Source organism: Marmota monax, unplaced genomic scaffold (assembly GCF_021218885.2).
Source record: "Marmota monax isolate L192 unplaced genomic scaffold, Marmota_monax_Labrador192_F-V1.1 WCK01_AAM20220418_F8-fsc00065, whole genome shotgun sequence".
Lineage (NCBI taxonomy): Eukaryota > Metazoa > Chordata > Mammalia > Rodentia > Sciuridae > Marmota > Marmota monax.
Genome location: NW_026694038.1, coordinates 2,991,644 through 3,003,155, shown reverse-complemented (window position 1 = coordinate 3,003,155; position 11,512 = coordinate 2,991,644). Strand labels below are relative to the sequence as shown.

The 11,512-nt window shown below is 32.5% G+C and overlaps 1 protein-coding gene across 14 annotated transcripts in view; it reads right to left on the bottom strand.

Annotated features, from left to right (window-relative positions):
• Positions 1-472: 472 nt before the first annotated feature.
• Positions 473-11,512, bottom strand: part of Cacna2d1 (calcium voltage-gated channel auxiliary subunit alpha2delta 1) — a 467,177-nt gene continuing 456,137 nt past the window's right edge. For 6 of the 14 annotated variants that reach the window (XM_046464141.2, XM_046464144.2, XM_046464146.2 and 3 more), the window contains one exon: positions 473-4,470. In XM_046464141.2, coding sequence (XP_046320097.1) covers positions 4,354-4,470 — 117 coding nt within the window. In that variant the 3' untranslated portion in view covers positions 473-4,353. Of the gene's footprint in view, positions 4,471-5,178; positions 5,239-6,881; positions 8,891-11,512 lie in introns of those variants that run through there. The other 8 variants (XM_046464140.2, XM_046464143.2, XM_046464142.2 and 5 more) reach the window with 3 other exon arrangements.

Genomic DNA, 11,512 nt, shown 5'->3' with positions numbered 1-11,512 from the left:
AAAAGGAACCTTACTCGGCTTCTTTATAAAACTTCTTATGTTACACTCCATTGCCTCAGCTGTTTTTACTATAAAGTTGCTAGAAATATTTAGATGTTAAGTGTATAAAAGATATGCATATTTCAGCTATTCTAATTTCTTTCAAACTATTTTCCCCAAAGTCTTTGATAAATGAAATATTATTTTTGCCTAGGAAATGTTTTTCACAATAGTAGTCCAAAATCTGATTTACTAAGTTCCTAAGTCGCCTTCCTGGAGAAGGCACAGGTGAGAAAGTTTAGAATTATGTAAAAATGTTACAAGTATGCTTTTAACTGTAAAAAACACTTTCATAATCCTAAATTTTATTTCCAAAATCCAGAATCCTTATCACCAGAACACCTGCGTCCCTAAAATACATTTATGAGAGAGGTCTCTGTCTTTTTCAACTGAATCTTATTTTTTTTTAAAGCAAATAATCCAAGCTGTGTGGTGACTTTAAATGATAAACTTTTATTCTGAATATACTGTTTTTGCACAAGATTTAACACAACATTTTCTGGGATTATAAATATTTTTATAACAGTATTATACAAATTTTTACAAAATGTTTTTATCAGGCTAGTTAATTTCCACAAAAGTGTCAAGAGAACATAATAAAGGGGAGAAAAGAGCTATTGTTCACAAAAGCCACTTGGTCTTTTGCATGGATGCACACTGGGCATTTCATTAAAAGTTTCCCTAAAAGCATGATCCAACAATCATACAACACAACAAGAAAGATAATTTTGCCAGGTCATACTGTAAACTCGATTGGCATCTATACAAAACAGTATCCCATTAGTCTTGGTGGAATTTGAGATAATTTCTTTTATGTGAACTTAAACGACAGATGTAACCATTGGTAAGGACAGTGTAATTCTTCAAAGTTCTGGAATTTTTTAATACTAGATACTTTGGATTTGCTCTTTACAGAAATGTACACTGGATATTAACAATATTAACATTGGAAATGTTAACTATGGAAAACAATAGAATTTCCAGATAATAATAAACCAGTTGGAATTTGGGCAAGTGAAAAAGTCACAAAATCCATTTTGTCTCCCTAGGTCAGATGCTATACCTTTAGAGATTTTAATATCAACTAATATGATCAATAGAATAGCTTACGAGTTTTAAATCAAGACACAGAATTTTAGCTTTGGTGAAGACAAGACAAAGATTTAAATGAGATGTAAAATACAAGAGAGCATCAAATAAGCAAGTAACACTTGGGTTGCAAAGGTCACTTAAAAGGGATACTGCCTATTTGAACCCCATAAGGCCAGTTTGAAGGTTAATAAAAGAATATTATAAATAGGAAAACTTACAAATGGCAGCAACACTGTTTTGTTTTATTTTTCTCGAAGTTAAGCAAGAATGCCTCACACATTAGAAACATGAAAAAAGATCATACTAAAATCTTATAGGCCCAGGACCTAAATATCTTTTCAATCAAACTTGCTAACTATGTCATGTTAAAAACCTGTTACAAATATGGACCACGATTGGTGTTTGGCAGTAATGCTGGTTGTTCAAATGAAGAAAAGATAAAGAAACCAGAAATGCAAAATTCTTGTTATGAAACACCAATGCAAGACTTTTTCTGACTTTTAGTGACAAACTGCATTAAACTACGTGAGTACAGTAAAAATTAAATAAGTTAAAAAAAAAAAACTTTAAAAAGCCTTTTATTTATCTCTTGTACTTTTCAGTCTTTGGAAGTCAATACTAATACCAGACTAAAATTGAAGTTCTTATTGACATAATTCACAGAAAAATAAAAAATTTAACATAATAATTTAATGGGATGAGTGTTACTGTCTTTGAACAACAAACAACAACAACAACAACAAAAACATGCTAAAAGCATGAAGACTACTATGTCATTAAGACAATCTTTAATCAGAGAACATGTTCTTACCCAATTTGTTACCATGTGTGTGGTTGTCACGTCATAGTTTTATAATCAAATAGGGCCCTGCCACTAGATGCCAAGTTTAATTATGATTAATACAAAATAATGCAGTTGATGAAAACATACTATATAAATGACATTAGCTATGAAGATATATTTAACAGACTTTGAAAATAATTTTAAGGTAGTTTTGTTGTATGCTGGAAGCAATTAAATTGTTTTAATGTGCGTTATTTATATACACAATCTAACATTATATTTTGATATTCCCTTTCCAACACTTTCATGATTTAAAATGGTCTAGCAAAAGTTAATAAGTTTTAAATATTTTAAATATTTCATTAACAAACAACATGATTTAAACATATCATTATTAATCACTTTGGTGTTTTCTAAAATGTCAATACTAGTTATGAATGGACTACAAAATCACGACAATGTGTTAGAAATGGTAACTGATGTCAATTCTTAGAACAATAGTTGGCAAAGTGATTCCATTCCCCCTCCCCCTATTTTAAATTAAAAAAAAAAAAACTTAAATAAGGAAATATACACAAGTGGTACTTAAGATATAGTAGTGGTAGAAGGGAATTACAAATGTATGCAAAGCTAAAAACAAATATATCTTTTAAACATTGCTAAAGAATTGGTTATATCTTTGATATGTGGAACATATTAAAGCATGCTGGATAATGTAAATAACTGTGACATTAAAATGATATATAAGAAAATTTCCAGCATATACACACACCAATATTTGGCATGTTTGGAAAACAAATGCATTTTACCATAAAAAATATCTTTATACTTTCAGCCTTCAATAAAATTATTCACTATTCCTAGAATTACACATTCATTGTTTTTATCCTTTCTTCAAATACTGTTTATTCCTGAAAATAATTTAAAAGCATAAATAATATTTTGCTACAATATTAATCTACAATGAAATATCCAATTTACTACACTAACCATTTTCACCAATGAGGCTGTATAAAAACAAATTTTATTCACAATCAAGTGTTCATGTGCATACATATAGATTCGAGGTTTCCTGTTTGTTCAGATTATTTGTAAAACCCTCACCAAATTCCATGGAACTATTAGTTAAATGATCATATCATTTAAAATGGAGGGACAGAATCAGCAGCAGCAGCAATTTTCGGATTGTACATGCTACTATTGAAATGAACAAAGAGGAAACCTAGGATGAATCTTCATTGAGAACATATATGTACTTTTCAAAAAATAAATGTGTTAAATCTGATTTATGTACTTAAAATATCTGTACATAGGTTTTCAGGCAAAAGCACGAATCTGTATAAAATCCATTATTTCTCATTTCACCGTTTACCTGACCCAGTCATTCAGCATTTACATTGCACAGTATATTCAGAGTAGTTTAACAACGTTTTTAAAGATGACTTAAGTGCATTTACACCGCAAGGTTCAGATTCTTACATGACAATAATGTCACTCAGTTAACTTTTCAATGGACTACACTCTACAGTAAGAGAAAAACCAAAAAGTTAAATAGCAGCAGCATCATGCAAAATACCCTTGGTGACCCAAGTTCATTTGTCACAAGAAAAACATTCCCCTCCCCCCAACAAGCTTTTCTTAGAGCATTTTAAAATATCTGGCTAGCACTACATAACTGTACTGTGAACAAAAGGACATTACGTCAAAGCATTTAAGGGCTTACATTTATGAGGAAATAAGTCACGTGTTCAAATTTCACCCACAAGCACCTTTAGTTTAATAGTTTCTCAGTTAACATTGTCAAACCATCAATTCATTACCTCACCAAAATTTAATTGGTCTTAAATTGTGTTTTATTTTTGGCAGAGAAGTCATTCTTCATAAGGCATTTTATTCATGGCTAATTTTTGGCAGAAAATTAGTCATTTTTTTATATTTCAACAGTTTAGATCAATGTTACTACTTTCTTTCCTGCCCTCCTTCACTAACTACTCAAAGCAGGAATTCTGAACAGAAGAATAAGTGAAGGCAAACATAACTCCCCGCCACCCCTAGTGACTTTCTTGGTAAAACTGCAGCAAGTTGAAATTCCAGGTCAAAATCAAGACGTTTCTTATGATTCATAAACAATTGCATGGGGAGCCCTTTTACATGTAATCACCAACAAAGCAACAACAGACTCCCAAATTGTCCAATAGAGCACATACAGAATTTTGCTTTGATGTTATACATAGATGATGCAGCATTCACACAAATTTAAGAGTCTGACACCCTGACATGCAGCCAGTGGGTGTCTTATGAATCTGTGCCTTAGAGTTACGCATGGTACAGGCCCAGCTAATGTTCTGCTGATTGGACAGTTGACCCTATTTTAATGTAATTGAGGGCTCATGTGTTGGCAGGGTCTGGACTGGACTTATGACGATTTTGGTTTTAGGTCACAATAGGTAGTGTCTGCTGCCAGATACCAGCCAAAGTAGTAGGAACTGGAGTCCAAAGATAGACCACAGGGAGGGATTTAATCCAGAAACTCCTCCACAGTCGGTATAGTCCTCCTGTTGGAAAGAAAGGAAAAAATAAAATCTTGAAAAACATTTAGGAGGGCATCTTTCAGAGTAACCCATATGTAGTTCACTTTGAACTCACCTTGTAAAATTGCTCTAAATGGGATCCATATAAATAACAGTCACCTAGATTTTATTGTTCAGCAATGTTGAGTAAAGCAATTTCCCTAGAACCATTTGACAAATGCTTTAAATTTTTAGTTGTACATTCTGATGATTGTAAAAGAAAATAATAATGCTGTTTTCAGAAACATACCCATTTTTAAATAAAAAATATTGTGTCATGGTACCAAAAGTCCTATATATTTAAGAAGGCAAGAAATAAAAATAAAATTTGATAATGTTCTATCATTCCCAAGAATAATGATCCTAGTAACTGAGCACTATAAGGAAAAGTAAGTAAATTAAAAAAAAAAAATCCATTTACCATATTTCTCTTATCCAATTTCTAAGGGGAACATATGGTAGCTATGTTATATATGGACCTTCATAAAGCATTAAAGTAAAATGAAAAATAATGTATTTGAACCACAAATAATGAAACGACATTCTGAAAATATACATCCGGAAAAGATAAGCTAGAAAGAGAGGTTGTTTTGTTTGGAGAACCATGAAATATTAGCAATGACTATATCTATTTAGATTCTCCACAGTATAGTGGTGGCTTACTTGGTTCCCTAGGAAAATGAACTTCTTTACCTTTTATTCCTGGGTTCTAGAATCTGCACATTTACCACATCCTTTAAATGTAGTGAACTTCTTTGGAAAAAAAAAAAAACTCATATGTAATCATTGTCATAAACATCTTTTAAGAATTCACTAATTGAAGGTTCAAAATGATAGGTTATATAAAAGAATGAACAAAAACATTTTCTTTTGTTCTTCCCTTAAGATTTTTACAAAGATTCTAAGCTTTCAAAAATTAAGAACTTTGTTGTTGTTTTGGTTTACCAGAATAAACAAAGTGCCTGCCACTTGGTAAATAAATAGAATTTCTTTCTTGAATTGTGTCTGAAGAGTACAACTCTTTTCTCTTTATTCTTTTGTTAAAAAGAAGGCTGAGAGAAAAGAATTTATAAAGGAAAACTTTAACTTTCAAAAGTATCTCCCAATCTAAGTAGAAGCATAAAATAATTCTTTGTCCAATGCTCTTGAAAGCTAGACAGCATGAGGACTGTACATAATATTCCTTTCTGGACATGTTTTCTCACATGTCTTTGGCTTATGCTCATCTTGAGCCCTGAGGAATGAAGCTGGATATCTATGGACCGAGACTTCTCAAACCGTGAGCCGCTAGATAAAATTTTCCTTGCCTAAAATTGTTCTGGTCATTTCTTTTAGTCACAGCAGTGAAAAAGCTGCCCAAAACAGATCAGGCTAAAGATTCCTAGTCATCTGAGATTCCTCTTTTTCTCAAATGTATCCATCAGCATAACGACCAAGTTCTCGCCTCAAAATACATACCCACTGTCTTTCCTCTGACCATCTCAAGTTCCAGTCACTACCCTGCTTCTGCAGAAGTTGCCATACTTGTCTCCTTGCCTCTACTCTGCCTTTTTACAATCCCTTCTCCAAAAAGCATTCTTCTTAAAACCATAAATCAAATCCTTTCATATCTTGTTTAAAATTTCTCATCACTTTCAAAACAAAATCCAAATTCCTTACCAAGGCCTACAATGTCTTATGTGGTCTGGAGCCTGGCTGCCCCTTCATCTTCCCACATTCTTCTCCTTTCCTCAGCTCCAACTCTGTTCCTAAAACACTATCATACTCTGCAATGGGCTAAGCATGTACTATCTCAGTGCCTTTGCACTGCTCTGTTTTTCCTTGGGGTACTGTTCCCTATAGGTTAGGGTAACTACATAAAAAACAGGGTACTTGTTACATTCAAATTTTAGATTTAAAAAAAAAAATTGTATGTGTACATGAGTGGAGATATATATCTCCCCTAAGTATCTCACACATACAGGAGTGGCATGATACACAGTAGGTGTGCAGCATTTGATAAATAATAGTAGGCACTCAATGAAGCAGTACACATGCTGACTGGTTAATAAGGCCACAGACATAAAGTAATACTCAAAAGAAGACCTAACTGTCACTCAGCCAGGAGTATTCTGCAATTCTGGCAAAGTATTAAAAACTGTTGTATACATACAACTCATTTTCATGTAAAAGATGTACTTGGTTGAGGAAATTCTTATGAATATAAAACATATCTTTATATTCTAGAAATGTATTTTGCTCTCTGGCTCCTACTTCATTGCGTGTGTGTAATATATATATATATATATATATATATATATATATATATATATATATATATATATATATATATCTCCCCGCCCCCACCATTTCCTCCATGTGATGATGAGATGTCTACCAATTTCAGAGGTGGTAGGTTAGATAAATTATTTGGAGTCCCTGTAGGCTGTATGTCGATTCACACTGAAAAAAATCTGACCCCTTAATTTCCTGATCATGTTTTACATGCTGCAATCATATGCAATAAGAACAGAAATTATGACGTGGAAGTAAAATATGAGATACATTTTTTTAACCATTTTAAATCACAAATGAACACATTGTGGGAGGAAACAGTGTTTTCTGTCTTGTAGAGGCTAAAATTCCACTGACACCTGACCAGATTAATCAGTATCATTTTAAAAATCATTTCAGTAGAAAATAACAGCTTGGTACCTTATTTCAGTTTAACATTAAAATAGAAAAAGATGCAGTACACACACATACACAGTGTGTGTGTGTGTGTGTTTAATATAAGACTATTTTTTACTAGACTTCTTATATGGGACTTCTCTCAAAAGACTTAATAATATGTCACCTGAGAATTCTTTGTTTCTTTTCCTTCTCCATAACTTGCTGAAAGAAACATAACTCTAAAAATCTCTTCAATGTGCTGTTGTTAAAACTAAATCTTTCCATGTCTTTCTTTCCACAACTAGAACCTGGAACAACTAATTGCACAAATAATAGAATTTTAATCTATTTAAATAAAGTGTTTCAGACATTTGGCTAAGGACGTTTTGCTCTTTTCTGAATTAAAGACTAATTATTGAGTTCAGGTAAGTCTGTACTAAAGTCACCCTAAGCTCCAAAGAAAATATATGCTAAAAATTTTAAGGTAGATAGATACTATACATTAAATCCTTTGATAGCAATAATGCCCATAATACATAAGCTGTCTTTATATATAGTATTTTATCACCCAACTACATAAATCCATGTGATAGGTAGAATGTGTTAAACTTTTTAAATGTAGAAAGATGAATAAACATATAGATATTTTTATGCATGTTCAATATTTATGTATCCATAGCATCCTTTTATAAAGTAGGTTTACATAAAATAAAAGTTTCTGAATGGAGAAATTACTGGCTTATTTTCTGCTTTAATTAACATCTTGATCTTTATTTACTTGCTATTGTTGTTCACCACTGAAATCTTCATGAAAACACTGCCAAAAGATCTCATTTGAACACTTGTGTTTTAAGGAACTCCTCACAGTGTGGAGGTTCATAATTGTATACCCACAATCCATATCCTTTTTGGACTATACAGGATACAAGAACGTTTCCTTTAAATGTTTCAAAGAGAGTCTATCTATACCCAACTGGCATGTGTTTACCTTGTGCTGTTATATACCTTTGACTATATAACTGTAGAATAAGTATTCTGTCTTGGAAGGCAGGTATCTCAGGAAACCAACCATAGCTCAAATACTTTGTTTGCTAAGCAAAGGAAACTCAATTTTCTTAACCTTTTTTTGGTTGTTGTTCTGGTTATGAAATTTACATAGAAAAAAGTCAATGTATTTTGCTCTCACTATATTTTTTTTTAAAGGGGATGATCGCTTTATTTTTATTTTTTTAATTTATCAGTTCTTTAGCTATACATGACAGCAGAGTCCATTTTGATATAATCATACAAGCATAGAATATATCTTAGTCTTATAAGATATAATCCCATTGTTATGGATGTATATGAGGGTAGGATTGACTGTGTTGCTTTCATATATGTATAGGAAAATTATGTCAGATTTATTCCGCTGTCTTTCCTATTCCCACCCCCTCTTCCTTCCCTCCATTCCCCATTGCCTAGTCTACTGCACTTCTCATTCATCTATTCCTCATTAGTTGGAAGACCTGGGCTTAATGGAACCTTCAGTTCCTTTGCCCATTTATTGATTGGATTGTTTATTTATTTGTTTACTTATTTGATGTTAAGTTTTTTGAGTTCTTTATACATCCTGGAGATTATTGCTCTATCTGAGGTGCAGGTGGCAAAGATTTTCTCCCATTCTGTAGGTTCTCTCTTCATGCTCTTGATTGCGACACAGGGCATGATGAGCACGCAGATCATCAGGAGGTTCCATTAAGCCCAGGTCTTCCAACTAATGAGGAATAGATGAATGAGAAGACTTATTTCCCTGTCATCTCTGACATTCACTTTATAATAATGATGTTCACTCAAGCCAAAACATCTAAAATTAAACCTCTCACTTAAATTTTTTTTTTACTTGCTTTTTTAAAATTATTTATTTATTTTTTATTGTTGGTTGTTCAAAACATTACATAGTTCTTGATTGCTCTCACTATAGAAAAGGTGAGTAAAATTAATGCTCTCACTATCCAGTGACGAATTCTATGAATATCTTGGGTATTACCTCCTTAGTATTACTGCTATATTAGAACACATAAAATTAACAAATACATATATTTGGACAAGTGCATGCGAGTGTACTGCATGATTTTGAAGCAGGCTCCCTATGAAATTGGGGACCCCTCTCAAATTGAAAACAACTTCATCATACTGGGAGTGGAGGCTGAGGGGCTGGGCCTAGTTCTCCCTTCCTAGGGAGGTCAAGAAAACTGAGGGTGGAGATCAAGCCTCTCCTGAGCCAGTGTAGCACAGACTAAATCTATATGTGTATATCAACTCACTTTCATTTCTATAAATTGTAACTTTCTGTGTGACCCTGACAGAGACAATCTGTTTCTCCCCAGTTTGAGCAAATTGCATAGAATTCCTTCTTCCATCATTTACTTATTTCTTATGCAGGCAGGTGGCTGATAACAATTATTGATGTTTTTGTCCATCTTATGTAACTGAGTACTTCTTAAGGGATTTGATAAAGTTATATTTCAAATAGCTGCCTATATATCAAGATAGTGTTATGAAGAGGGATTATTTAATTTGGGCCTTTTACCTTAATTAATAAAACTGGCTAAAATACCTTTGACTTGGAATATTTTTTTCATGATAAGGATTATCTTGTTATCCCAAAACAAATCAGGCTATTTTCTGAGAATCCTTCTATTCCTGTAGTCTCCCAACCCCCAGGAGCTCATTGCATTCTTAGTAATGGCCATATCTCCATCTAGTGGTTTCCTAATCAATGAATACCTAGAGACTGATGAAGAAAGACTACAACAGAAGTTGCTCTAGTAGCACAATCATGATTATTCCAGAGCATCAGAAATGAAAACATGTAACAATAAATAGAACTCTGAACACAAATGCATCTCCCAAACACCTACTTATCTGCATTGCTTACATAATTCAGAAAGTACTCTAAATATTAGTAAAAATGATAATTTTGATTTAATAGAAGAAATATTTAATTAAATAAACTTAGAAATTAGAAACACTTATTTCAATAAGAATATCAATATTTGGGGAATAAAACTCTAAGTTAATTAAACTAGACCAGTTGATAAGAAAATCAGAATTAATTTCATGCTAGCATTTAAAAATATAAATTAGCTGCTGTTAGGTATTTCTCTTTAGTAAAAGTGTGCTATCATAAAGGCTATATACATTTTTGTAAGCAGTGACAATCTTTACACAAACATGTTATGAGAAAATGATTTTAAAATAAATATAGGACTTTGTTATGTTCTGTTTAGGATGAGAAACTTAGGTACCATTAGAAATCCGCAATTTACAAAATAATATTAGTATTAGAATTTTAATAACCTTGCTTCAGGACATTATTGAGGATTTAGGAATATGGGTTATTTTCTAAAATTTCAAGTGAAAAACAAAAAGAAATAAAAATTAGAGAAAGTGACTGACCATCCACACCACATGAAAACTTGCAGTAAAATGAAGATAGGAGCTGACATCATGGTACAGGCACGACTCGTTGTGCATATAAGTTGATCCTATTAATAACGGGCAAAGTAGCAAGTACAGGGAAAGGAAAGAAAACACAGAAAAGAAGACATACAAGATGAGATTTCATGCAATTTGCTGGCAATTAGCAGTTAATGTGAGCCTCCATCCAGAGCAGATTCACAGTGACCATTGCAAATAAGCATTACCAAAATACTCCACTGCTAAAGAAACATATTATTAGCACACCAAGCTACTGAGCAAGAGCTGTACTTTCACACACAACCCAATACACAATTTATGGGAACTTGAATGGATGGAAATTTTTGTCTGAGTCAAATATTTTTAATTTGTTGGTCAAAATATACAGCCCTTAGAAGGAAATTGTTTTAGGGCATAGGTTTTGTATACCATTTTTAAAGTTCATCTGAGTAAACTGTCTTTGCACTGTTGAAGGTTGGTCACAAATAATTGATGAGTGAAGTTTCCCTAAGGAGTGACACTGTCCTTGGACTTACAAAAATCTTTCTTTGAAGAAAGATTGTATGTAAGCAAGAATCCTGAAGGTGTAGTAGACAGAGTAACAGAAGTCTTCATGTCTGGATTTTATTTCTTACAGGGTAAAACTGAAAAACGACTCAGTTATAATTCTGAATCATTTTCACTATCAAGATGAATAGTCAGAACTCATCACAGAGATATCTGGGATTTACTGGTTAACAGCTCTTGCATTTTTAATCTTATTCTCTACCACTAAGTTTATTTTCTTTGCCCCATTTTTAATTAATATTACCTAGTTAGCTAGAATGTGTCTGTGAAAATGCCTTATCCTCTGTGGAACAAATGTGGCTATGTATATACGTGAGTAGCTAAACCTATTCTAAATAAATAAATATTA